Raw genomic sequence first — 25833 nt, forward strand, 5'->3', positions numbered from 1 at the left:
AGAGGGTGGTAGTGAGCTCGATCTCTCATCTGAATATCACAGCTCACCCTCCAATGCCACGATGGGCATCTAATCTCTGGTGTTATCAGCGAAAGCACGGGCAACCCAGGTATCAATCAGGGTAAGCCAAGTGATTCATGGGCCACTGTGTGGTCATAGTCTTCCCCAGGCCAACTTAGTGGTAACAAGAGCATAGTTGGCCACCATGCGGAGCTTATGCATCAGTCTGGGGAAGAACCGCCCTCATGCAGCCCACCCAGTGCTTACGCTGGTACCATAATGCAGGGCAGAAGTAGCATGGACTCTGGCCGTGAGATACAGATAACCCACCTGCCTTACCCCTCCAGGTGGCGGCACCTACCATCTGGAGAAAAGCCTTGTACCCACTGCACTCAAGAAGCGAAAAAGTTAGGAGAATGTTAAGGCTTATGCTTTCTTGAGTTTCTCCCTTCTGTAACCAGCGAATGAGGTATGTTTTTTATTGGTTTTGTATTATTTGAAGTGTAATGTTGTCTTGCTATTTTGTTTGGTGTTTTTATTTTATTGGGTTTGTTCATGAGCTGTGTGATTTATTAAGTAAAATTGTGTTAGTCAAGTTTATAATGTAATTTATTTATTATATTAATCGTGATCTTAATGTGGTGATTTGTGATTAAATTTGATATTGGAACACACTGTTGTAATTTATTGTTGTATGTTTTTTAGTTATTATGTCTGGTATAAGTCTGATGTCTTCCGAACTGCCTTCTATGTTGAGAACTGAAGAATTGATGTGAAAATAAACCAGTCAGTAGAACTAAAGACTTGTTTGTTTGTTGTTGGAGGGAGCTATACAGTATCAAATCAATGTTTATGGTGAGTGTGAAAAAAGGACTGGGACAATTTAACCAATGAACTCAAAGTCTAGCTATCTGTTGTCGAAGTCAGTGAAGGGAAATTATGCATGTCCCAGCAATATCAGAAGGAAAAGATATTGCCGGTGCAATATGGAGACAAACATAACTTGAGGAGCAGCACAAGTCAAGACCAGCGGTAAGAGAGGTGCAGTTAAGTGTGACTAAAGGTACCATGTTGTGGTTAATGGCTGCAAAGATTTTTTAGTGAAATATTTTTTAGTGTTTAATATGTTGTCACGTGCTTTTCAAAATATGTATATGCATGTTGGTTGTGTATCATTGACTTGTATGTAAAGGAAGCACTGTTCAACTGCCAGTTTATATTGCTGTAAAATTTGTGTAATATTGAATTTTGTTAATTAGGATTGAGGCATGATTTATGGTCTTTTTAGATTTAAATTAAGTAATAAGCAATAAAGGAAAGGATTTTGATAGAAAAGAAATCAAACAATGTCAGTTTTAGGTGAGCTCCCCCAAGGATGATAGAAGGAGTTGCAAGCCTGCTCAGTGAGAAACAACGGTGACTTCTGAGGCTGTGGAAACCGAAACATGAAGAGGAAAGAGGAATTGTAAGCTGACTAAAAAGGGTCAGAAGTTGACTGTTCTGGGTGATTCAAGGTCAGTTATGAGCAGGGGCGGACTTAGTGATTTGGGGGCCCTAAGCAATTTCAGGAATGGGGCCCTAGCATTGTTGAAAAATAAACATATATATATATATATATATATATATATATATATATATATATATATATATATATACATATACATAACCGGTCAAAAGTTTGGGGTCTGTGTGATTTGTAAATGTTTTAAAATAAGCTTCTCCTGCTCACCAAGGCTGCATTTATTTAATAAAAAAGTACAGATTGTAAAATGTTATTGCACTATAAAATAACTGTTCAAAAGTAGTTTCTTATTTAATTTAATAATAATTATTATTAATAATTATTAATAATTATTATTAATAATGATTATTTATTATTATTATTAATAATGACAATAGTTATAAAAACAATAATGACTGAAGGAATAATTTCATTTGAAACTACATACAATAAGAAAGCAGTTATTGAACATTTTAATAAATATTATATATTTTAATATTTAAAGGAATCTTTATCTTCCTAATGTAAAATTTTAAGAAATAAATTCAAAAAATTAAAAAAAGTTCACAAACTATGTCGTATTTCTAGTTTTTTCCACAAATGTTCTCAAAATTCTCACTCCTGTACACCTGGTGTCACTAAAATCACTGTGCTCGTGAACAGCAAGAAAATAATAAACTGTCCATTTAAAATATTAAGATTTAAAACAGGAGAAGCACATTGGTTTGACTGTAGCTATAAGATTTGGAATTAAAACTGTGTGAATCGTGACTTCAAGGATTATGGAATGGATCACTTGTACTGGTGGGCTGATCAGAGCCCAGGAATTCAGTCAACAACTGTTTTCTTTTTCTGAGGCTTTACTGTAGCATGTAATTGGTGTGGTATGTACAAAGAAAAATACAAAATGAATATACAAATGTCAAACATGATATTTGTCAGCACAATAACAAGCATTATTATCAATATCACTGAGAATAAGTAAAGTACCACACTCTTGCTCAGTTTACAATACAAAGAAAAACAACAACCTCATAGGCAACATAGAACATAAAGTATAACCAATATACTAACAAATCTCACAGCTGATTTATAGATAATGATCTTCTATTGGTAACAATCACAACGAATTGTATGTGCTCACTTCAGTAGAATAATCACTTTCACTACAACATCAAAGATTACAGCCTAATATTAATATAGAGCATTATATAGCAGAGCAAAGCTCACTTTATAAGATGCACGCACACATATTACAAGCTGGACTGGAACGGCTCATTTCACTTCTCTCAAAGTGTGCTGCGCAGTGTTAAAATGCTGATGCCTCTTAAAAGGGCAACAGCTCTTGAAGGGGCCACACACACAAACCTCAAGAAGATCAGGGGACATAGATTTGAATGCTTCATAATGTTCCCGTTCTGCTCCTCGGAAATTTGTCCCTTGATCTGATAGCAATTCTACAGGGGAACTTCTTCGAGCAATAAACCTCCAAAGTGATATCAGAAACGAATCTGCATCCAAACTGGGTGGAAGGTCTAGGTGTACTGCTCGTGTGGTAAGACATTTGTAGAGGATTTCCCACCTCTTCTCCACTCGTCGACCAATTTTTACTAGGAATGGGCTGAAGCAGTCCATACCAGTTGAATGAAAGGGTGGTTTGTAAAGGCGCAGACGTGCCAAAGGAAGGTCTGCCATTTTGGGGAAGGTAGGTTTGGCTCTCAGTCTTTGACATTCTCTACAGGCATGCTGCAAGATGCGGATGGCTGCTCTTCCTCTCAGCACCCAGAATTGTCTCCTTACTTCTGCAAATACACGATCAGGGCCTGGGTGGTAAAGCCTTTCATCAAAGTTTTGAAGAAGTAGTTTCACAGCTGTATGTCTAGAATCAAGAACAATGGGATGTTTCATGGCAGGATCTAATATCTCAGCATTTCTTAGCCTACCACCAACCCGGATCAGATTTGTGAATGTATCATATTCCGGAGCCAAGCCACGCAATCGGCTATCATGTTGAAGAGCCTTGCCTGACTTCAGCCGCTGCAATTCTTCAGGAAAACTTTCCTTTTGCACCCTCTGAAGAATGGATGTCTCTGCTGCTTGGTAAGTGTTTGCTGTAGGTTTACCTGATTCTCTAGCCACCCCATGTAACTCCTGTGCAATGGCTTCTACCAGTTCCGACCAGGTTTTGTACTCCTTGCCAAATTGTCCATTCACAGTAGTGACTCCACAGAATGCCGATTTCTTGAGCTCAGACTTATCAATGTTAGGGAAATCTGCAGGATTTGCTGGCCAGTTTTCTGGAGAGGAAAGCAAGAATGGGGGCCCATGGCTCCATCTGTTAGGCTCAGCGAGATCCGTCAGAGTCTTTCCACGTGTGATGTCATCTGGTGGATTTTGAACTGAATCCACATAACACCAGAAATTGATGTTGGTAAGCTCGTGGATTTCAGACACTCTTGTACCAGCAAAAACATTGTAATTGCAAGACTCTGATTAAATCAAAGGCAGCACTGTAGTAGAGTCTGTCCAGAGGACTGTGTGGCGAAGTGGCAATGTTAGTTCTTTCTGCAACTGGGCTTTCAGTTGCGCTCCAATCACAGCCGCACAGAGCTCCAAGTGGGGTATTGACAGAACTCGTTTTGGCACTACACTTGAGCGTGCCAGTACAAATGACAAATGGATGTTACCCAGCTGATCTTTAGTGCGAAGGTAGGCGACTGCTCCATATGCACTCTCTGATGCATCGCTGAACACATGAAGGTCAGTAATAGATCTCCTTTGGTCTACTGAAGCTGGCACATAGGATCTTGGAAAACTTATTTTGTGAAGAGATTGCAGCTCATTTTCCCATTCAGTCCAGTTTTGGACTAAACCTTGGGGAAGTTGTGAATCATCCCCACTGCGCTGCTTGTCCCAAAGTTGTCTGACCAATACCTTAGCCCTGGTGGTATATGGGAGGATATATCCTTAGGGGTCATACTGGCTTGCCAATCCTTTGTAAATATTCCTCATAGTGAGAGCCCCATGATTGATGGGCCGATAACGATAGATCAGGACATCTGATGGACAATTTCAGCTAAGGCCCAATGTGGACTCTTGTACATTAGTCTTATTATGGGCTAGCCAGAGTTCAAACCCATCCGATTTAGCTTCACATGGGAGATGGTTAATGACATTTGGCACATTACTGGCCCATTGTCTCAATTCAAAACCTCCTTCAGCTAATAATTGCCTCAGCTTGTCCACCAACCTTCCAGCGATGGCGATGGAAAGCTCTGCAAACAATTGTCAACGTAAAAGCATCGTTCTACGGTGAACCTTACGTCTTCATCAGGTTGGCTATGGTCATTTACATGCCGCTGTAGGGCAAAGGTGGCGCAGCAGAGGCTGCATGTTGTCCCGAATGGCAGGACCTGCCACTCAAAGACATTAGGATTTCCCTTCTCCTTCGGGTTGCTCCAGAGAAATATAAGAAGGGGTCTGTCTTCAGGAAGAAGGCGGTTCTGATGAATCATACCCCGAATATCAGCACTGATAGCCACTGCATGCTCACGGAATCTGAGTAAAACTCCCAAAAGTTATGAACCCAAAGTAGGCCCGGCGAGAAGCGAATCATTTAAGCTGAGACCATTAGACTGAAAGGAGCATTCAAACACCACACAATTTTTGTTATTATGGCTCACCATGTGATGTGGGATAAACCAACGCTCACCATCTCCTTATCTTTCTTCTGTATCGAGCTTCCTGATTGCTTCAGATTGGATAAATTTCTGAATTTCCAAGGCATAAGCATCAGCTTGCTGAGGATCTCTGGTAAGTTTTTTCTCAGTGCTCCTTAGGCTGGGCATGACTGATTCCATAGTGGCGTTAAGATGAGGCATATCACATTTTCTCAGCAAAGGTGTTGCATACTGACGTACTCTGTCCACCTCTATATGAAGTTCCTTAGCTTCCAGCAGTTCCACCTCCCTTTTGTCCAGCTTTGATCTTGTACATTCCTGCTCATTTTGAAAAGGCAAAACATCCACTTGCCATAGTCTACTAACATTTTTGAGCAACTCTGTTGTGCTGGGAGAACTGGATAAGTGGAGACACTGCCTTTGCTTGAGATTCTGCTCCAACAAGCTAGTAGGGCCCTGTAAAGTCCAGCCCAGTTTGGTTTTGATTGCAGCAGGACCCCCTGGTGGACCAAACCTTACTGGCTTACTTTGGCATTTTCAAAGCACTGTAATGGTAATCCAACCAAGTGTTTGTACTGCCTTTGGAGCTTGGAGATTGGGTAAGAGTGGTCAATGAGTTGTGGTGTAGTGAAGGTATTTGATATGAAATATCGTTGGGTTGGAGTATGGTGAAATGTGGAGCGATACTCAAGGGTTTGTACATCGTGATGGATTGTTCTCAGTTCTAAACTTTCGTCAGTGCCTCTTAGACCAAGTTTTTTTACTGCTTCTGGCAAAAGCATTGTACGCTCAGAACCATCATCAAGGATTGCATATGTATCCAATGTGTAGTTGCCATGGTGCAGGAATACTCTGACAATTTTGGGCAGAACCTTATTACTACTGACTGGTTTGTTCAGGTATAGGGTCTGGGTTGTGGTGCTAGCTAAACAAGCTTCAGCTTTGGATGTTTCAGTGGCCGACCTCTCATTTCCCTCATGTAGTATTCATAGATGTTTCCTCCGACAAAGTGGACATGGTTTCTTTAGACCACAGTGGGCAGCTTGATGGGCGAGACCACAACGCCAACATCTCCTATTGGTTCGTATCCACTCTGAGCTGATGCTTGGTTAGTGTCGGAATTTTGGGGCACTGACTGAAGCATGTTCAGAGTTCTGACAATAAGAACAATATAATATGCTCCTGCCTTTTGTCATCCATCTTCGCAGAAGGATATAGAGTGGGTCTTACCTCATCATTATTTCCAGACCCAATCAGTACAGTGGCAGTGGTTCAGCGTGATCGTGGAGCTACTTTGGGATCTCGTTTCATTCTCCATTCTTCCTGGACTGTTTGGTTATCATAACGTTGACATCATGACTCATATTTCAACCATTCCGCAAGATCTACCAATGAGTATGTCGTTCCAGGCTGATGCAACATGTGGCGCCGGAAATTAGCCCTTCTCTCTGGTGGCAGCTTATTGAGGAGATGTGCCACATGAGACCCACAATGTAATTCAATGCTTCCTGCCTGGCCCAAAGTGTTAAGCAGGCCGACTAATGACTGCACTTGAAAAGAGAATTTCTCAAAGGCTGAGGGGTCATTTTGGCTTATATCAGTAGATAGTCCACCAGGACTTGATTTTTAAACATTTCAGTACAATCAGACGACAGGAGATTCTCCAAGGTTATTTTTAATCGTGCAAACTCACTTGGATCTTTGGTGTGGAAATAAGGGATGGTGGGACATAGACCTTTGTAGTATTTTTCTGTCCGATCTACAGATGACATGGGGGGTGCCATGCTATAGTATGCCAGTCTGGGTTGTTCAGAGTGGAGCCATTTTGATAAATCCCACGGTTGCTTATATACATGCTGCGGACCTGTCTGTTGGGCCGTGTACTGGCTGTACTAAGGCTGGTCATCATCTGCACTCAGATGGTTAAATTCTATTGTCCTTTCCCCTATAGTAAGTTGTGGTTTAAATGATGGTATGGCCCTTGTATAACTGTGAAGCGTTTGTCTGTCACACTGATTAAAAGTTTCTGGCTCTTCACATGCAATACTTCTCCTGTATTCTCTGCATAGCAAATTTAACTGCTCGATGATCAGATTGGTTGCTAGGGGTAGATAAAGGCCTTTGCAAACTACAGGCTCTATCTAACAGTTGAGTAAGTTCCTCTTTGGCTGTCTCAATTCGTTTGAGGTCTGCTTGAATGGCCCTATGTGTTTCACAGAGCTTTAAATTCTCCTCTTAAATCCTCTGTAACTTTAAAGAGCTAGCATCTGACCGATCGCTCTGGTATCCTTCTCCCTCATAACCAGGAAGAAATAGCTCTGTATTGGATTCAGACTGTAATGGCTGCTTTGCATATTGCCGTGATGACCGGTGGGCAAGATTGGAATTGTGCTGCTGCACAGGGCTTGGAACGTTAAAATGGTCATCCCTGACATTTGTCCTCAAAGGGGAAGAAAAAGTTGGTAAACTTTGTACTCTGTGAGGCTTTATGGCCAATGCTCCAATCATCGATGAAGAATAATTGCAAGAATAATCATCACCAGATGACTCCATGGGTGGTTCTCTTGTACTAAATGTGACACTGCTTAATGAAAACTTTGTAAATCCACCTCATAGTCCTTTAAATAGGCTGGCCGGCGCGTTGTGCGACCAGAGGGGTATACGGGTTCAGAACTGGCTGACATCCAATCCAGAGAAGCGATCCTCCGGCTCGAAGGACCATTTATAAGATTTGGAATTAAAACTGTGTGAATCGTGACTGTAAGGATAATGGAATGGATCACTCGCTCTGGTGGGCTGATCAGAGCCCAGGAATTCAGTCAACAACTGTTCTCTTTTTCTGAGGCTTTACTGTAGCATGTAATAGGTGTGGTCTGTACAAAGATAAATACAAAATGAATATACAAATGTCAAACATGATATTTGTCAGCACAATAACAAGCATTATTATCAATATAACAGAGAATAAGTAAAATACTATAACTCAATGAGTTACCATGTTAGCATTTAACTAAGCCATTTAACAAAATGATATTTATCCACACTGTTGCTCAGTTTAAAATACAAAGAAAAACAACAACCTCATAGGCAACATAGAACATAAAGTATAACCAATATACTAACAAATCTCACAGCTGATGTATAGATAAATAGATAATGATCTTCTATTGGTAACAATCACATCGAATTATATGTGCTCACTTCAGTAGAATAATCACTTTCACTACAACATTACAGCCTAATATTAAAATAGAGCATTATATAGCAGAGCAAAACTCACTTTATAAGATGCATGCACACATATTGCAAGCTGGACTTTGATGGCTCGTCTCACTTCTCTCAAAGTTTGCTGCACAGTGTTAAAATGGTGATGCCTCTTAAAGGGGCAACAGCTCTTAAAGGGGCCACACACGCAAACCTTTTGTACACTAGCAGTGAAATACCTGACACTCGCGGTGCTAAAACATTTACCGTTGATATACAGAGGAATGATCTGCTCTCAATGCTGCAGGTGTGAGAGATGGCTGTGTGGCACTTTACCGCCTGTGAGGCGGGGGAGAGATCGATGGCATCACCCTCAGCTTGTTGCTAAGAGTAATGTAAGAAACTGTTCATCACTGACACATGAGTCTCTACAAATCACCAGTAACTCATAAAAACATCTGAAAAGTCTCTGAAAAAGGGTCTGAAAAGTCGCTAAGTTGGCAGCACTGGCTGGCAGTTTCTTTAATTGAACTGAAGCGCTCACACCTCGTGCATGTGCAGCACGGAAGGAATGTTCTATTATTCATGGAGGCCCCTGGTTTTGAAAATAAGTAATACCGTTACAATCTTAACAGTTATAGACAGATTTTTACAACATACGATAGAAAATGTATAAAAGAGCTATATGATTAATATAGGCCTCTTGGCAGTGGTCAAGGCCCCCTACTTCCCTGGGGCCCTAAGCGGCTGCTTACCTCGCTTATTGGTTAAGTTCAACCCTGGTTATGAGACATGGAAATCTCTTGTTAAAGTAGTAAGAGGCTTCCTCTATTGAATCATTACAAGATGTTATGGAAAGGATGATAAAAGCTTTCGTAGTTGTAGGCACTGGGTTTAAAGATATACGCCATATGAGTATTCCTTGCCATTATACACGCCGCAGAGTAGACAACTGTGAAGCAGTCACAAAGCAAATGAAAGTTTTGGTGAAGCACCTTTTTGAAGAGACTAAGAAATTGGAGTCTGCATGGAAATGATAAAGACATTTAATTAGCACAAGTATTTCTAGAACATCTGCACAGTCTCAAAGTAATTCAAAAGTTTTCAGGTTTACCTGCTTTTAAAAAATAAGAAGTTGGTGCCAAGGTTGCTGCTAATGAAGCCACTTTGGAAGTCTTAAAGGAACAGGATCAGCAGTTTAAGGAACTTCAGAAACTGAAAATAAGAAGCTGGACAAGATAAGATGCATTCTGGATAGCTGGACAAGAAACTGAGGATTTGGAGCATTGTGAAGGAGAAGCTAAAGTGACAGCTAAACATGAGGTGGAAAATGCAGCTAGACATAAGTTATTGGAAGAAAAACGCTGTGAACTAGAACATTTGGAAAGGCTTAAGAAGTTAAATGCAGCTAAAGCATGTACGCAGATATATGAACAAAGTGAAGCTTCAGTGGATGATGAAATTTAGAGTGACTTGTCTCATGACTGTGAATTTAAAGAAACTCATGTGTAAATAAGACACCATAGACCTGATCATTTGTCTACTAAAAATGTCACTTTACAGCCAACAGTGACATCTCCACAAATAGACAGTACTTTACTCTTGTTAAAGATTTGACTGAATCTATGAGTGCTAATTCCTGTACCAGAACCAATGTTTTTTAATGGGAATCCACTTAAATTCAATGATTGGAAGACTTTCTTTCATATGTTAACAAATAAGAAATCTATTCCTGCAGAGGAGAAGGTTTCCAACTATGGAGATATGTAGGGGATTCTGTCAAAAGGGCTCTTGCAGGCCATTTACTTCTTGGTACAGATTCTGCTTGGAAGATCTTGGAGGTAAGATATGAAAATCCATTTTTATAGTCAAGTCATTTAGAGTTAAGCTTTGTAAATTACCAAAATTTGGTCCAAAGGACAGTCTGGAACTTTGTAGATTTCATTTGTAGCTGTGATGCTGCCACTTCTCAAATTAAAGAACTTAAAGTGTTATATGATTGTAATGAGAACCAAAAAATTCTTGCTAAGCTGTCTGATTGGTTAACATCAAGATGGAACAGAGAGGTGTTGGAAACTGAAGAAAATACTAAAACATTTCCAGCCAATTTGTTAAGTTCCTCACAAAGGAAGCCAAGATTGTGTGAAATCATATAACATTACTTTATGCTCTGAAATCACATAAAGAAGGAACAAGAACATTGAAGACTCGAAGCTCTGTGGGAAAGGTGTTGGCAACTAGTTCTGGTGAAAACAACCTCATCTTGGTGAGTTGTGTTTTTGTCAAAAACATCACCCACACTGTCTAGTGTCTATAAGAAGATGTTATGTTTTGGTTGTTTGAAGCCTGGGCACCATTCAAGGGTTTGTGAACCAGGTGATGCAAGACATTAATAGTACCTGCACTTCTTCTATTATACCTGTATGGAAACAGCAAGAGTATGGCCTCATCTTGAACATATTGCTGATGTTTTTGCTCCTTGACAAGGTTGTGATGTTGGCTTGTTAATTGGATACAACTGTGCACAGGCTTTTCTTCCATGAGGATTCTTCCATGGCTGGTGAAGGAAATTAACCTTTTGCACAGATTTGGGATGGAGTGTAATTGGTCACGGTGACTCTGGAGATATGGAACAACTCACCAGGTTATTGTAAGGCAAGTAATGCCATGTAAACAGGCTTCTGTCAATCTTAAAAAAAAAATTGCACTATGTCTGTCGACACAAATCAAAGAAGTAGTTTCCCCAATGGACAATTAGCAGAATTAGCTCCATGTGAATTGAAGATTAATTTGTAGAAGGCTTTAAAAAAATCGACTCTTAAAATCTGAATAAACAAATTTGACTTTAACTACTGCTATTGCTATCAAAAAAAACAACATTTATGTTCAAGCAGGGTAACAAGATCGAAGTTTAAGGCATTAGGTTTATAAATATGCACAGGCACCTTTCTTCATACAAAATGACACTTTATTAACTAATCTAAAACTAACACCTAACACAAACATACATTCATACAGGTTGTAGAGAAGAGTAAATGAAGAAAAATAAGAATTTGAAGAGAGGAAGAGCCAACATGAAGAGATATGGGGTCATTTTTACTTGCATGTCTAGCAGAGCCGTTCATTTAGAAGTGGCATACTCATTGAAAACTGACTCTTGCAAACATGCCCTGATACGATTTATCTGTTTAAGAGGTCAAGTCAAACAAATTAAGTCTGACAATGGAACAAATCTAGTGGGTGCTCAAAGGGAACTTAAGAAGTCTCTTGATAATTTAGACCAAAGCCAAATTCAGGATATCCACTGATCCCCATGATATTAAACTGCAAACCATATACTTCTCTTGAAATCACACCCATATATGCCCCATGAATATCCTCACAAGCAGACACCTATGCGAGATGATGTTGAAAGCAAGTTCAGTATTTAGCTGACTTCATGGGCGTAAATCTTGAGGGGGACAGAGATGCCCCAAACCCCCCCCCCCCCCCCCCCCCCCTCATTCCAAGGGTTTTTTCCTCTTAAAAAAATTATAACAAAGTCTATTGTGAAAATATATGAATGTATACCTAAAGTAATTGTGTAAGTAGAAAAAAATGCTTTTAGAAACAGTTGAATTCCCCCTCCCCTTCCTCAAAGTTCTTTGGCCCACTGCCTGCATTTCCAGTTTATCTCACCTACTCAGCACAGAAGTCAGGTGTATGGCTGCAGCTCAATTATTGTTGAACTCCAGTAAGTAGGGAATTTTTTTTTTTTGCTTTAGATAAAGCAATTTTCTTTTGTTCTCTTTAGTTGATGCAGACTCATTCATAAATTAGTTGCAGCAGAAATGCTTTATTAAAATATTACTTTTCTAGTTAATGTTAGCTTGTTTACAACAGCTTGTTGTATAGTATAACTAATGTTAACCTAACATTAACAGGCACAATTACAATATTGTTTAGCTGTGCATTTACTAAAAGTGCACTGTGCTACATCCGAACTGACTCTACTGTCTTTTTTTTTTTTGTATAATCAATTTTCTAATGTGTTCTTAAGTGTCTTAATATTAAATACAATTTAATTTTTTTTAAATTACTTGTTTTTATTGCTGTGATTTTATTTTATGAGAGTGTTACTTTCTTTATGTAAAGCACGTTGAATTACCATTGTGTATGAAATGTGCTACAGTATAAATAAACTTGACTTGCCTTGCAGTGTCTGACAGGCAAAGGAAACTGGACAAAATATATTTTTTCTGTGCACCTAAATGCCAAGGAAGTACAAAAAGGTCACATATTAAAGCAATTTGGCTTTAAGAATGGGTTCTTCTGAAAATACTAATGTCACAATATCAATCACAGGCAAAGGAGACAGAAATTATTGAGGGACAAGTGGAGCAGGTTCAATCAGATATACAGTGTCAGGTAAGTGTGTTGTGCTTTAATTTAACGGATAATGAGAGAACTTTTTTAGGGGGGGGGGGGGTGAATGATTACTTTCATGTTTTCAAAGTTGTGGCTGTTCAGCAGATGAACATCACAGGCTCACCAATTTACAGTATGATCTGTCAATTTACAAGTGTAATGTTAACAAGTTAGTTAAGTTTTTCACTGTGGGGACATATCTTTATGGGCAGCGACCAAGTTTATGATATTTATGTTACTTATGTTACTGCATTTTATTTTGTTTATTCTGAGTATTAAAAGTAAGTAAATAAAAGAAGAAAACCTTTCACAAATGGAGTTGAAATTGATTAATTGAACCACAAGTCAAACCAAGTTCCAATGGTGTTTCTCATGTGGTGAACTGGTCACAACACAGTGAGTGTTTTTCAGTGACCCACAGTGGCAACATCACTGGTGATCACAAAACATACAAGGCAATATGAGAAGATTTAAATAGATTTTATTCATATTGCTGGAACATTTCTCTATAATGGATAATATAAATTTATATTCATAGCAGCAACTAAGTGCAAAATAGTTTATTTATTAGAAGAATAACAAACTGAATTAATAAGTCAAAATATTTCAAGTATACAACCCCAAATTAGTAAAAGTTAGTAAAAGGGAGCATATGGAAAATGTAAATAAAAAAGTGATTTCTAAATTTACTTTGATTTGTAACTTGTGGAAACATAATCATATTCAAACTCAGAGAGCAGTTCAGTATTGACAGAAGAAACATTTGCTCACAACCCCCAATAATTAAGTCTTAAATCACAAAGTCCAATGTTAATTGGCCATTCAAAAATAAAATAAAACTACAGATACTCTGAAAGGTGGAAGTTAAATGATGTCAATGTGAATAAAGTCTATAAAGAACAAACAGATAGGGATAGGCAGTCAAGCTGTGTTGTTTACTTGAAATCTGGGGCCCGTTTCAGAAAGGAGGTTAAGTGAAAACTCAGAGTATGTTAACCCTGAATGAGAGATTTTCCATTTCAAAATGGCAGGTTTGTTAATTTTGAGAAAGCAGGGTAAGTCATTTCTTGCCTTATCCTTACGTTTCCACCCACCTATTTTAATGCGCATTTTGGATATGTGCATAAAACAATTGATGGAAACGTCATGATGCACATAACTTTTGAAAATACGCATAAAAATAAACGCGCATAACTGAGTAGGATAAACTTTTATTCGTAATTACAGTATGTGCATTAAAAAAAATTTTGTTATAAGAGATCATATGATGATGAAAATGTGTGTGAATGGACAAACCAGCAGGCTGAGCACACTGTGACACATCTTAAATGTTGTTTTGGTCATTCATTCTAAAACACCTTAACTGTTTCAGTATTAATGACATTATTATTAATGACCTCTAGAGTGTCTGAAGCGTGTTAAGAGTGTCTGTTCTCCGCGTCTCATGCCTTCAAACGCCCCCACGCGTTCATTGTGTATCAGCATTGTCTTCTGAGGCGCAAGTATTTATTAAGTAAAGAAAAGATTGACGCAGCTTCTTCTGCCACAGTAAATTTTGTTTTTACTGTTGATATTTGGCTCCAGTTAATCAGGAAGTGACGATTTTGTTTTTGACTCTTGGATGGAAACTGTTTTATTCGCACATCTTTTATGCGTTATTATAGTTTTGCACATAAATTTATTTAATATATTTGGATGAAAACATAGCTATTGCCTACATTTCAGTTACACAAAGAACAAATTCACGTACAAGAATGGCTTGTCCTTTTTTAATAAATAATTTCCTTAAATTCACTGACTTTCAACAGGGACATGTACTGTTACTAGATTAATGAGATTATTATTTTTTATAAAAACTATTGTTTAGATCAACCTCTATCACTTGATCAATAAAAAATGAAGACACACAAGTACACTTTCAACGTGTATGAAAGTGGGAATGTGTGAACGTTTCATTGATGCAGTGGTGTTGCTTTTTTAAATATATGATCATATTTGCTATAACTTTGCAAGAGCACATCAAGTTCGGCTGGAGAAAGAAATGCTGATCTCTTTTTCAGGTGTTGCCATATAGTCACTCGTAATATCAGTGCTCCATTGATAATGCCTTTTTATAGTTGCGTTGTGTGCACTTAACTCTGAGTTGGTCTACTCAAAGTTGATTGACCTAATTCAGAGTTTTTAATCTCTCGAGTTGGTTTAAACTACGAGTTGGTTGAACCTCCTTACTGAAACAGGCCCCTGGACTCACTCTTGAGACTATATTTTATAGGCCTTGGTCTTGTCATGGACTTGTGTGGATTGAGTCATGTTCAAAACAGTACATACTTATTGCTGCATGTTAAAATTTTGATGTTTGATTGACGTTTGATGTTTGATTGACATACCCAATGATTGGTGATTTTCTTTACAAAAAATAAACTTCAAATAGAAAGCATTTAGTTATTTTTCACAGAAAGGATGTTTTTCACAGTAGGAGTGGGATTTCCTGGCCTGAAATTGTATCCCAGTCCACCCCTTATTGCTGCATTATTTGTCACAACTGTGACACCACCTTTTATTTATATAGACCAGGGGTGTCCAAAACATTTTGGGCCGAGGGCCAGATGCAAAAAAAAAAAAAAAAAAAAACGTTGTACCTGGCCAAATTTTACACACATCACACAGACACGCATATACATATATATATATATATATATATATATATATATATATATATATATATATATATATATATATATATATGTGTGTGTGTGTGTGTGTGTGTGTGTGTGTGTGTGTGTATGCGTGTGTGTGTGTGTGTGTGTGTGTGTGTGTATAATATTATGGATTATTTTAATTCGTCAACCAACTGTGTTTCTAGAAAGATTTACGTTTTTAAAATCTTGAATCTTTTCTGGCCAAATTACAGTTGCAACACTCATCAGACTCTCCTGTTTGGGTTTCCTGTGATGTGCGATTAGCTGAGCTATCTTATAACTAGCCAGCGTAGAATTTTCTTGCACTTTATTAGCAAAAAAACTGTTGTTGTTGAGCAGATAGGGCAGTTGCTAATTGTTTAACTTTTTGATCTCATTCGGCACCAGTGTAAGAGCTGAAGGCCTGATGTTTTGTTTCATAATGTCTTTTAATATTATATTCCTTCATTACTGCAACTGATTCCTGGCTAATTAAACAGACACATTTCCTGTACTCACTGTTGATTTTCAATTATGTTTCCTTCAGTTTGTTTGGTTTGTTTTACTTCATAACAGGAACTGCTGCCTAATTGAAGGCATTTCATAGCGACACCCGGTGGTTATTTATTGAATTACGTTCATTTTTGTATAGCGGGCCAGATTCTATTAATATTTATAAAACGCCTTGCGGGCCGCAGTTTGGACAGCCCTGATATAGACCTAACGCAGTTCACAAACAACATTAAATCAGTTTCACTTTCCCCGTAATCTATTTTTCTGCTGAAGACAAGATTGGTCTTTCAAACTTTTTAGACCATCAGTTGCTTGAGAATATTTAAACATATTTAAAATAAATGTAGAAAGATATTCTGAAACATAAGACAGATAAGGATTTCCCTCAGCATAGCACAACCAAGTGTGTACATTTTTGATCGGAAATATAATTAAAGATCTTAGTTCGTGAATAGTGTATCATTAGTTCTTGATAAAGTAAAGTTTAGATTTACATATTAGTACATCATTCATGTACTGTTATTGTAAAATGTTACCAATTCACATTAATGATGGACATGAAAAGTAGTGCATTTGTGTTTTATTCGAATTTTGGTGTTTGCTAGATGTTTTTTTTTTTTTTCTAATGCTATATTCCAAAATATATATGACAACAGGTGGATGAGGATGACCCTTCCTCCCTGTCAAATAGCGTGACATGTCAAAGTGTATCCTCACAATAAAAGCAAACTGGTTTAGCCATTTTTTAAATAATGTACTTTTATTACACAATTTTAACTAACTGATAAGGTAATAAACATAAAATGTAATTCTTATTTGTTGGTGAACTGAAAATATTATGAAAGCATTTAAAATTATAGCATAGATTAGTTAACTGAATAATCATAAATCTGATCATTGGTATGAATTCTGGTCTCATGATCTTTGTGCAGCATGTTATTTCAACCCAAGCTTATCTGCTAATGGTATCATTATCTTTCAGTTACTGGATTCAAATATCAGTTATAGGCAACTCTTTTTATTAAGCAAACCATGTCCATGTCCAAACAGAATATTGTAACAATTCAGGTCTTTTGGAAACAAGCTATATAGTAGCATCTGTTGCACCTATTTAAATGTACCATTTAATGCAAATAACATATTTAAATACTCTATGCAAAGTTTGAACTGACAAAAGACATTCACTACACTAACTATACACACTTGTTTCATTGTGGCTATAACAACAAAAATTAAACAGTTTAAAAAACTATACTATAAGTGCAATGATTTTGTATTTAGTGCTCATTCACCTAATGACAAGATCATGGGCATCGATGAGAGCACCATAGTGAGATCCATTAAGGTTCCCCGAATTCCCCACTACAGCACAGGTTCTGCAGCGTCCTGGACCAGCATCAGAGTAATCTTCTTCATTTGGGAATATGCCAAATAACATCTCTGCCACTGCTTTGTAGTTCACTCTGCTTTTATACTGTAGCTTCTGTTCGAATATAATAAAAGAACATATATGATTTTTGAGCTTTCTTCTCTGCTTAATAACAAGTGTAACCCAATAGATAGCAGTGTAATCAAGTGGATTTTTTTTCTTTTCTTAAAAAGTATTCGTAACAATGCATTCCTGTTGTGATATGGCACAGAGAATCCTATGCTGTGGCTAATTGGGCAAGGCACTTACTTGCCACCACCTGTAGAGTGCGTCGCTGAGTATGCTGTTTTTCTTAGTCAGCAAAAGTTCGATGTTGGGGTCGTAGTGCAGTCGGAACCATGTGTCATGAAAGATGTCAGCCACACACTGACCACATGCACAAGCTCCAAAGAACTGTCTTTGTATAGAGGGTTGAGAGAATATAAATAAACAGATGATCACACTCACACTTAAGGTGAGGCATCTTGTCCTTTTGGTCGCAAAGCACAGCATTGTTTATGCATATCTTGATCCCTTTAACACAAAAGGTATGTATGAAATTAAGCTTAAGATATGATTAAGAAAAATAAATTATATATATATATATGTGTGTGTGTGTGTGTGTGTGTGTGTGTGTGTGTGGGTGTGTGTGTATACAGGCAAGTCCGAAGTTATTAATACCCCTTGCAAACTCTGACTTAAAGTTGCTTTTATGCAACCACCAAGTTTGTTTTTGACTGCAAATGACACACAAGCTTTTCTCAAAATACATCATTGTGGGAAAAATATATTTATTTCTCAGCTTTTATTTACATTTAAACAAAAAGTGGCATATGTAAATTTATTCATACAGTTTGCAAACTGTCACAGTTTATGGAAAAAGTTATATACCATTGCATACAGTCCAAGCTGTCCTGAAGCTTCCTAATGAGCCTAATTCATTGGGTTCAGCTGTGTTATCAACCCAACAGGTGAAAAACATAAGCTCTCTGCTGTTGGTTTGTGGACAATCATGGCTAAGACAAAAGAGCTCAGTGAGGACGTGCGGCTGCATATTGTGGCAGCCAAGAAAGTCAAGAAAGACCATATCTAAATGTATTGAAGTTCCAGTGGCTACAGTGCGAACGCGGTTGGAAGCCAAAAATTACACCTGTGCTGGCCAGTAGGATTGTGAGAGAAGTGAAAAAGAGGTTCGCCACTAAGGCCATCCTGATGAATCTGGGCTCTGCTAGTGGCAACACCTAAAGGCCACAGACCAATGAGGACACCACTTCTCCAAAGAAGGCACACAAAAGCCTGCTTTGCCTTTGCAAATCTTCATCTGGACAAAGACTGGTCTAGGTAACGCTTTATTTTGATGGTCCATTTGATTATTAGTAGACTGTCTGCTTAATATCTGTTGATACTTCTCCTTCAACATACATTTACCTGACTATAAGAAACTTTGCAAGTGCATGCATTCGACATGGTTGTTGATCATTGCATTTTGATTAACAGACTGGAAAAACTTGTAGGTCACTGGGAAAGTTTTTCTAAATTGGTTCAATACATATGTTACAGAAAGGACACTTCTAGTAAATATAGATTAATATACATCACAAGAACATAATATATAGTTCATACATAATATGTTATATGGTGTTCCTCAAGGATCTGTCCTAGGCCCAAGTTTATTTTCATTATATATGCTTCTCTTGGGGAATATAATTCAGAAATATGGCATGAATTATCATCTTAATGCTGATGAAATACAATATACATTTCTGTTGAGCCCAGAGACACTGATGCAATAAAAAAATTGACCAACTGCATGTCCAGTATTGTACAATGGATGACTGCAAAATTTTTAAAGTTGAATAAAGATAAAACTGAAATTCTTATGGTGGACAAAAAAACCTGAGCGAGAGAAGATTGTAGCAGAATTGTGTTTACGTTTACAATCTAAAAAAAGAAATAATAAAGGGAACCTGGGTAGTATTTTCGACTGTGATCTTAATTTTAAATCTCATAGTAGTTAAGTTACAAAATCATGTTTTTATCATTTGAGAAACATTGCCAGAATTTATTCTTTCCTTTCTTTTAATGATACTAAAAAATTAATTCATGCTTTTTATTTTCTCTCCGCTTGATTAATGCTATTTCTATTAGTTTACCTAAGGGTTGCAACTGATACAAGGAAGTTGCAACTTATACAAAATGCAGAAACCAGAGTTTTAATGAAATGGAAGAAATGAGAACATATCACACCAGTATTAATAGAATTACACTGATTACCAGAGCACCAAAGGATAGATTTTAAGATTCTTTTATTCGTTTATAAGGCACTACACAACATGACACCTTCCTACATTTCTGACTGCTTATCGAAATATAATCCAAACTGTTTGCTATGCTCTTCTAGCCCTGGAATTTTAGAATTTCACTCTGTAAATCTGATGTGATCTGGTGGCACCTCTTTTAGTGACAATGCTCCTAGAAATTCCTTGAAATTACCTCCTAAATGAAGTAAAAGAATCCCCCAGCATTCACGTTTTTAAAAAGCGTGCTAAGACGCACCTTTTTAAAATTGCATATGAATATAACAGTATGTGAAGTGTATGCATTGTATGTATATTGTGAATATGTATGTATGTATGCATGTACTGTACATGTATGCTTTTATCCAAGTATATATTCTGTGCATGTAAATGCATATGTAAGAACTATTGTGTGAATATAAGTATATGCATGTTAAGTATATATTTGTTGTATGTTTTGCTTTATTTGTCTGTACTTATTTTTTTGTTTACAATGCTTGTTTGTTGTTTGTGAATTGCTTGGAGTTGTATGTATGTAGGAAATTAAATGTATTATGTCAACTAACCCTAACCCCAACCTAACAGTCTACTTATAATCTAATGAGAATTATTTGACATGTAGATGCAATGTAACTTGTATTCAACAAACAGACTATCAAAATAAAGTGTGACCCTGGTACATTGTTTTATGGTCTGATGAAACAATTGTAATTGTTTGGTCACAACGATATAGGCTTCATTTGACATAAAAAGGAGAACCTAATGTTTTTTTTTTGTTTGTTTGTTTGTGTTTGTTTTTCAGCCAGTTGACTTGGGAGCCTAATCACATTCAATGGCACCATTAAAAACATATTTTAATTATTGTGAAGGGTATGAATAATTTTGGACATGCCACTTTTTGTTCAAATGTGAAGAGAATGGGTTTTTTTTTTTTTTTTTTTTTTTTTTCAAAATGATGCCTCTTGTACATCACATTATCTTTTGGGAGAAGTTTGTGAAGTCATACTAATACAATTAAACTAATCAAGCTATACTTATTTAGGACTTGTTCAGTTTCTAAGAGTTGCCGTTCATCTAAGTTTTTTTTCAATAAAAATTGCAATCAAATGCTACATTACGATTATAATAATCATGTATGTGTAGGCTACAGTTAATAATTGACTAAAAAAAAAATCAGGTTGCATAAAGTCATCTTTTACTTTTTACCTTTTAATAGCCATTTGAATATATATATATATATATATATATATATATATATATATATATATATATATATATATATATATATATATATATATATATATATATATATATATATATATATATATATATATATATATATATATATATATATATATATATATATATATATATATATATATATATATATATATATATATATATATATATATTCACTCACTATACTGTGCACAAATAAAGCTGTGTGTTTCAACCTACCTTTGCAGATATGGAGAGCAGAAGGATAAAATCACACTTCAAATGTTTCATCATCAATTTTGTCTTTAGTAGCACAAACTCCAGCTCATCAATGAATCCTGAAGTTAAGGTAGTCCATAGTCCAACCTATGTATGTAAGTGTGAGTGCGTGCATTTGCCTTTACACAGGAATGAGAATATTTGAATAACTACAAATAAGCTTGTCTTCTTGCATATTCACTTTAACAGGACTTCCAATTTTTTTTGACCTTCAATGTTCAAAAGCATTGACATTTGATCTAAAGTTTAAAATGCTTAAATAGATTACTAACACATTTCTACATCCCCAAATCCACCTATACAAAGTATCTACTATAAGATAACATTGTCTTAATACAACAATATGAAACAATTTTGACAAACACAGTCAAATGTTTAAAGAATGAACAATATGGTTATGAAAATTATTTCAAAATTTGCAAAGATTCAACTACTATTTACCATCAATTTATTTCTATAACATTTGTGTAATAAAAAGAGCATGCTTACAAATAATTCATTATTGTTTTATGATCAACATACAAAATATAAATGAACCACGTGTATTTTAAACACATAATAACTGTAAAAATGTGGTGCATCCAGTAGAGTAACACATGCTGCAAATGCTGCAAATATCCCATGTAGGTCTCCAAGTTTCCAGTCATCCTAAGTTTTTTAGCTTGATTCTACTGCATCTTATTACTTTAAGTTCATACTTCAGTTGTATTTGTACTCACTTAACACATTCCTTCATTTAGCTTAGATAGCTCTTCTGTTTAAGAAACCATGAACTCAACAGATGTTCCTTTCTTCCTTTCAAGCTTTTACCTTTCTGAACAGCAACCAGTCTGAGCTCAAAAGCAGACATGCAACTGACACAGCCCTACACTCTGTTCTTGAAGTGCCCTCTGTTCTTGAATTGAGGGGGACAAACAAGAACAGCTTGCCAAGTTTTCCTCTGAAGCATGGTCTTGTCTGTTTTCCTCATTCACAAGTTACTTTAGGTAAAGTAAATATATTATTTATCTGTATTCAGTACGTCTTTTGCAAGGTTTACGTTTGAATACCAGATCCAATCCAATTTCAAACCAATGGGCACCACTGTATAGTTTCTACTGTGAGTGTCACAGCAGCACATCTTATGTGCATATATAGTAGCTCACCTGATTTTCATGAATTTGACTTGCAACAGACACACTTGCTTCACACTAGAAAAAGCATAATGAAGAGTATTATACCAAAATAAAATTGTTTTGTTTATTAATTTATCCTAAATTTATTCTTAGAATCAGAGACACATTTGACTAATATTTAATTAACTCTTACTCTTAATTAAGGTCTTCGTGGATTCACCTAGATCTGAAAACCTCAGGTCTGACTGGAGACCAGAGAGAGTTTGGGGTCCAAACCTAATGTGTGCCATGGGTCAGGTTTGGTGTTACATGCTTCTCAGGTAATTTAAAATGTTTGTGTTTACCAAATGGACCCAATCAGATATGAACCCTTTAATGAGTGTCTGTTTACAATATTTTAATATTTGTATTTGTAAATGTGCTCAGACTGGTGTGTGCAGTGAGGAAGAGTGAAGCACAGCAGTGTGTTGAAGATAATGATAGAGATGCTGTAGTGCCGTGGACGAGACCCTGCATCCCTCCACCTGCCCGTCTGTCTGGTCTAGATGTTGCTGTGGTATCTTCATCGTCAGCCTTGTGTCCCAACCCTGTTCCAGTCTGACTGCAGCAGTGAGGGATGATGATGATAATGGCCTGCTAAAGTTCTGCTGATCATCTGCAGAACTGGCCCAGCTCTGTGCAGATGCAACAGAACATGGGGTACTGTCTGTAATGCGTAATTTTTAGAATAAGATGCCCTTCCAGCTGCAACCCAACACTGTAGAACCTAATAATATTAAGTAATAATAATATTCATATTAATAATATATTATTACACATTTTGACAAAAATTAAGATGTACTCTTGCCTCTATATGTAACCAGGGTAATATTCACTTTATATTTAATTAATTTTCCCTGTAATAAACTCACATTTCGTTTCGTTTGTTTTTAAGCGCTGCCCCTTTAAGAGTTCACGCACACACATACGCGGAAAAAAAGGTCTCTCAGTTACACCAACACAATCTCAAGGCAATTCGTAACTTTTTGATTTAGTGGCTAATTCGTACGAATTCGTACGATCTAATTCGTACAGTTTGCTTATTCCCCAATGATGGTTGGGTTTAGGTGCCACGCGTCCTTTTTAAAATCGTACAATTTTGTACGACTGAACCCGTACGAATTCGTACGAATTAGCCACTAAACTGACAAAACGTAAAATACTTAAGTTTTCTCGTGTGATCAGGCTGGTTACACAGAGAGAGAAAAAGTGGATAAAACTATAAAGGAGAGAAAGTTCACAGTTTTGTGTCAACTTGTGTGCATGTAGTAGATGCATGTGGTGTGATTTTGCTTATCGGATGGCTTAAATTGCTGCTCATGCGATCGTTGTTCCTGCATGTGAGAAATCTCTGTGAGGAAGGGGAATTCCGACCACGCTAGTGGAGATTGAGCGCAAGTTAACCTAATAATTGTTTTAAGAGTTTGATTATGTTCCAAATGTTTACTGATGCAGTTTATTTTCTATAAAACCTGTATATACAGTGTTATTCCTTATGTTGTGTTAGAGGGGAGAGAAGCAGTTCACAAGGTCACACAGGTGCTATTTGCTGATCGCTACGTGTGCTTCAGAATCAGAATCAGTTTTATTGCCAAGTGTGCTTCGCACACAAGGAATTTGTTTTGGCTACAGAAGCTTCCAGTGTACATAAAGTGACAAGTGACAACACAAAATAAACATGAAAAAAATAAAATAAAAATGATAACATTAAACAGATGCGGTTAGTCAAGAAACCTGGATGTTGAGTTGTATGTACAGATTGTTATAAATATACAAGTTATAAGGTGCTGTGTACAAATACGAATGGAGAGGGTATTGCATTGTATATTGATATAAGGTGCTGTGTACAAGTGCGTATGAGAAAGTATTGCAAATATTTATTGCACAGTAGGGGAATATTTAACTGTTCATAAGGTAGACAGCCTGAGGAAAGAAACTTTTCCTGTGTCTGGCTGTTTTTGTGCTGGGTGCTCTGAAGCGCCGACCAGACGGTAACAGTTCGAACAGGTAGTGTGCTGGGTGTGAGGCGTCCAGAGTGATTTTGCGAGCCCTTTTACTCACTCTGGAAGAGTACAGTTCTTGAAGTGTAGGAAGGGTAGTGCCAGTGATTCGTTCAGCAGTCCGGACTATTTGCTGTATTCTACGGAGATCGGTTTTGGCAGCTGAGCCGAACCAGACGGTGATTGAAGTGCAGAAGATGGATTGGATGACAGCTGAGTAGAACTGTATGAGCAGCTCCTGTGGCAGGTTGAACTTCCTCAGCTGACGAAGGAAGTACAGTCTCTGCTGGGCTTTCTTCACAATAGAGTCTATATGAATGTCCCACTTCAAATCCTGAGAGATGGTGGTGCCCAGGAATCTGAATGACTCTACTGCAGCCACAGTGCTGTTCATGATGGTGATTGGGGGGAGTGCAGGGGGGTTTCTCCTGAAGTCCACTATCATCTCCACTGTTTTGAGCATGTTCAGCTCCAGGTTGTTGTATCTGCACCATAACGCCAGCCGCTCCACCTCCTGTCTGTATGCAGACTCGTCACCGTTCTGGATGAGGCCGATAACAGTAGTGTCGTCTGCAAACTTAATGAGTTTGATGGAGGGGTCTTTTGCAGTGCAGTCGTTGGTGTACAGGGAGAAGAGCAGTGGAGAAATAACACATCCCTGGGGGGCACCAGTGCTGATGGTGCGGCTGTCGGATGTGATTTTGCCCATTCTGACTAGCTGCTGTCTATCTGTCAGAAAGCTGGTGATCCATTGACAGACAGAGCTAGGAACAGAGAGCTGGGCCAGTTTGTACTCAAGCAGTGATGGGATGATGGTGTTAAAGGCAGAACTGAAGTCCACAAACAGAATCCTTGCGTAGTTCCCTGGTTTGTCCAGATGTTGTAGGGTATAATGCAGTCCCATGTTGACTGCATCATCCACAGACCGGTTTGCTCTATAGGCGAACTGCAGGGGTCCAGTGATGTCCTTCAGATATGCTAGCACCAGTCTTTCAAATGACTTCATGGCCACAGATGTTAAGGCCACAGGTCTGTAGTCATTGAGTCCTGTGATCTTTGGCTTCTTCGGGATTAGGATGATAGTAGAGCGCTTAAAGCAGGATGGAACTTTGTGCTGTTCCAGTGATCTATTGAAGATATGTGAGAAAATGGGAGCCAGCTGGTCAGCGCAGGTTCTCAGACAGGCTGGTGAGACACCATCTGGCCCTGGTGCTTTCCTTCTCTTCTGTTTACTGAAGATCAGACGCACATCAGACGCACATCATCCTCACTGACCTACGCTCTCTCTCACCCAACAGACTATCCACCATTGTTTCTAACTCTCTTCCTCCATCTTGCAAACTCTCTGCACTTGATACGAACAGTGCAACTGATACAGAGTCTGAGGTGTCCAATCTCGTGCTATCAAGCCATGCAACCACCTGTCCGCTAGATCCCATTCCCTCTCATCTCCTACAAGCCATTTCTCCTGCAGTCATACCAACACTGACTCAC

General features: G+C 37.6%; 1 protein-coding gene across 1 annotated transcript in view; it reads right to left on the reverse strand.

Annotated features, from left to right (window-relative positions):
• st3gal1l3 (ST3 beta-galactoside alpha-2,3-sialyltransferase 1, like 3) overlaps positions 1 to 17904 on the reverse strand; it is a 49882-nt gene extending 31978 nt beyond the window's left edge. Inside the window, exons 1-2 of the mRNA XM_056480069.1 lie at positions 17662 to 17904; positions 17276 to 17466 (exon numbers count right to left, since the gene is read on the reverse strand). Coding sequence (XP_056336044.1) covers positions 17276 to 17466; positions 17662 to 17904 — 434 coding nt within the window. The remainder of the gene's footprint in view (positions 1 to 17275; positions 17467 to 17661) is intronic.
• Positions 17905 to 25833: the final 7929 nt, after the last annotated feature.

This window comes from Danio aesculapii, chromosome 19 (genome assembly GCF_903798145.1).
Source record: "Danio aesculapii chromosome 19, fDanAes4.1, whole genome shotgun sequence".
Classification (NCBI taxonomy): domain Eukaryota; kingdom Metazoa; phylum Chordata; class Actinopteri; order Cypriniformes; family Danionidae; genus Danio; species Danio aesculapii.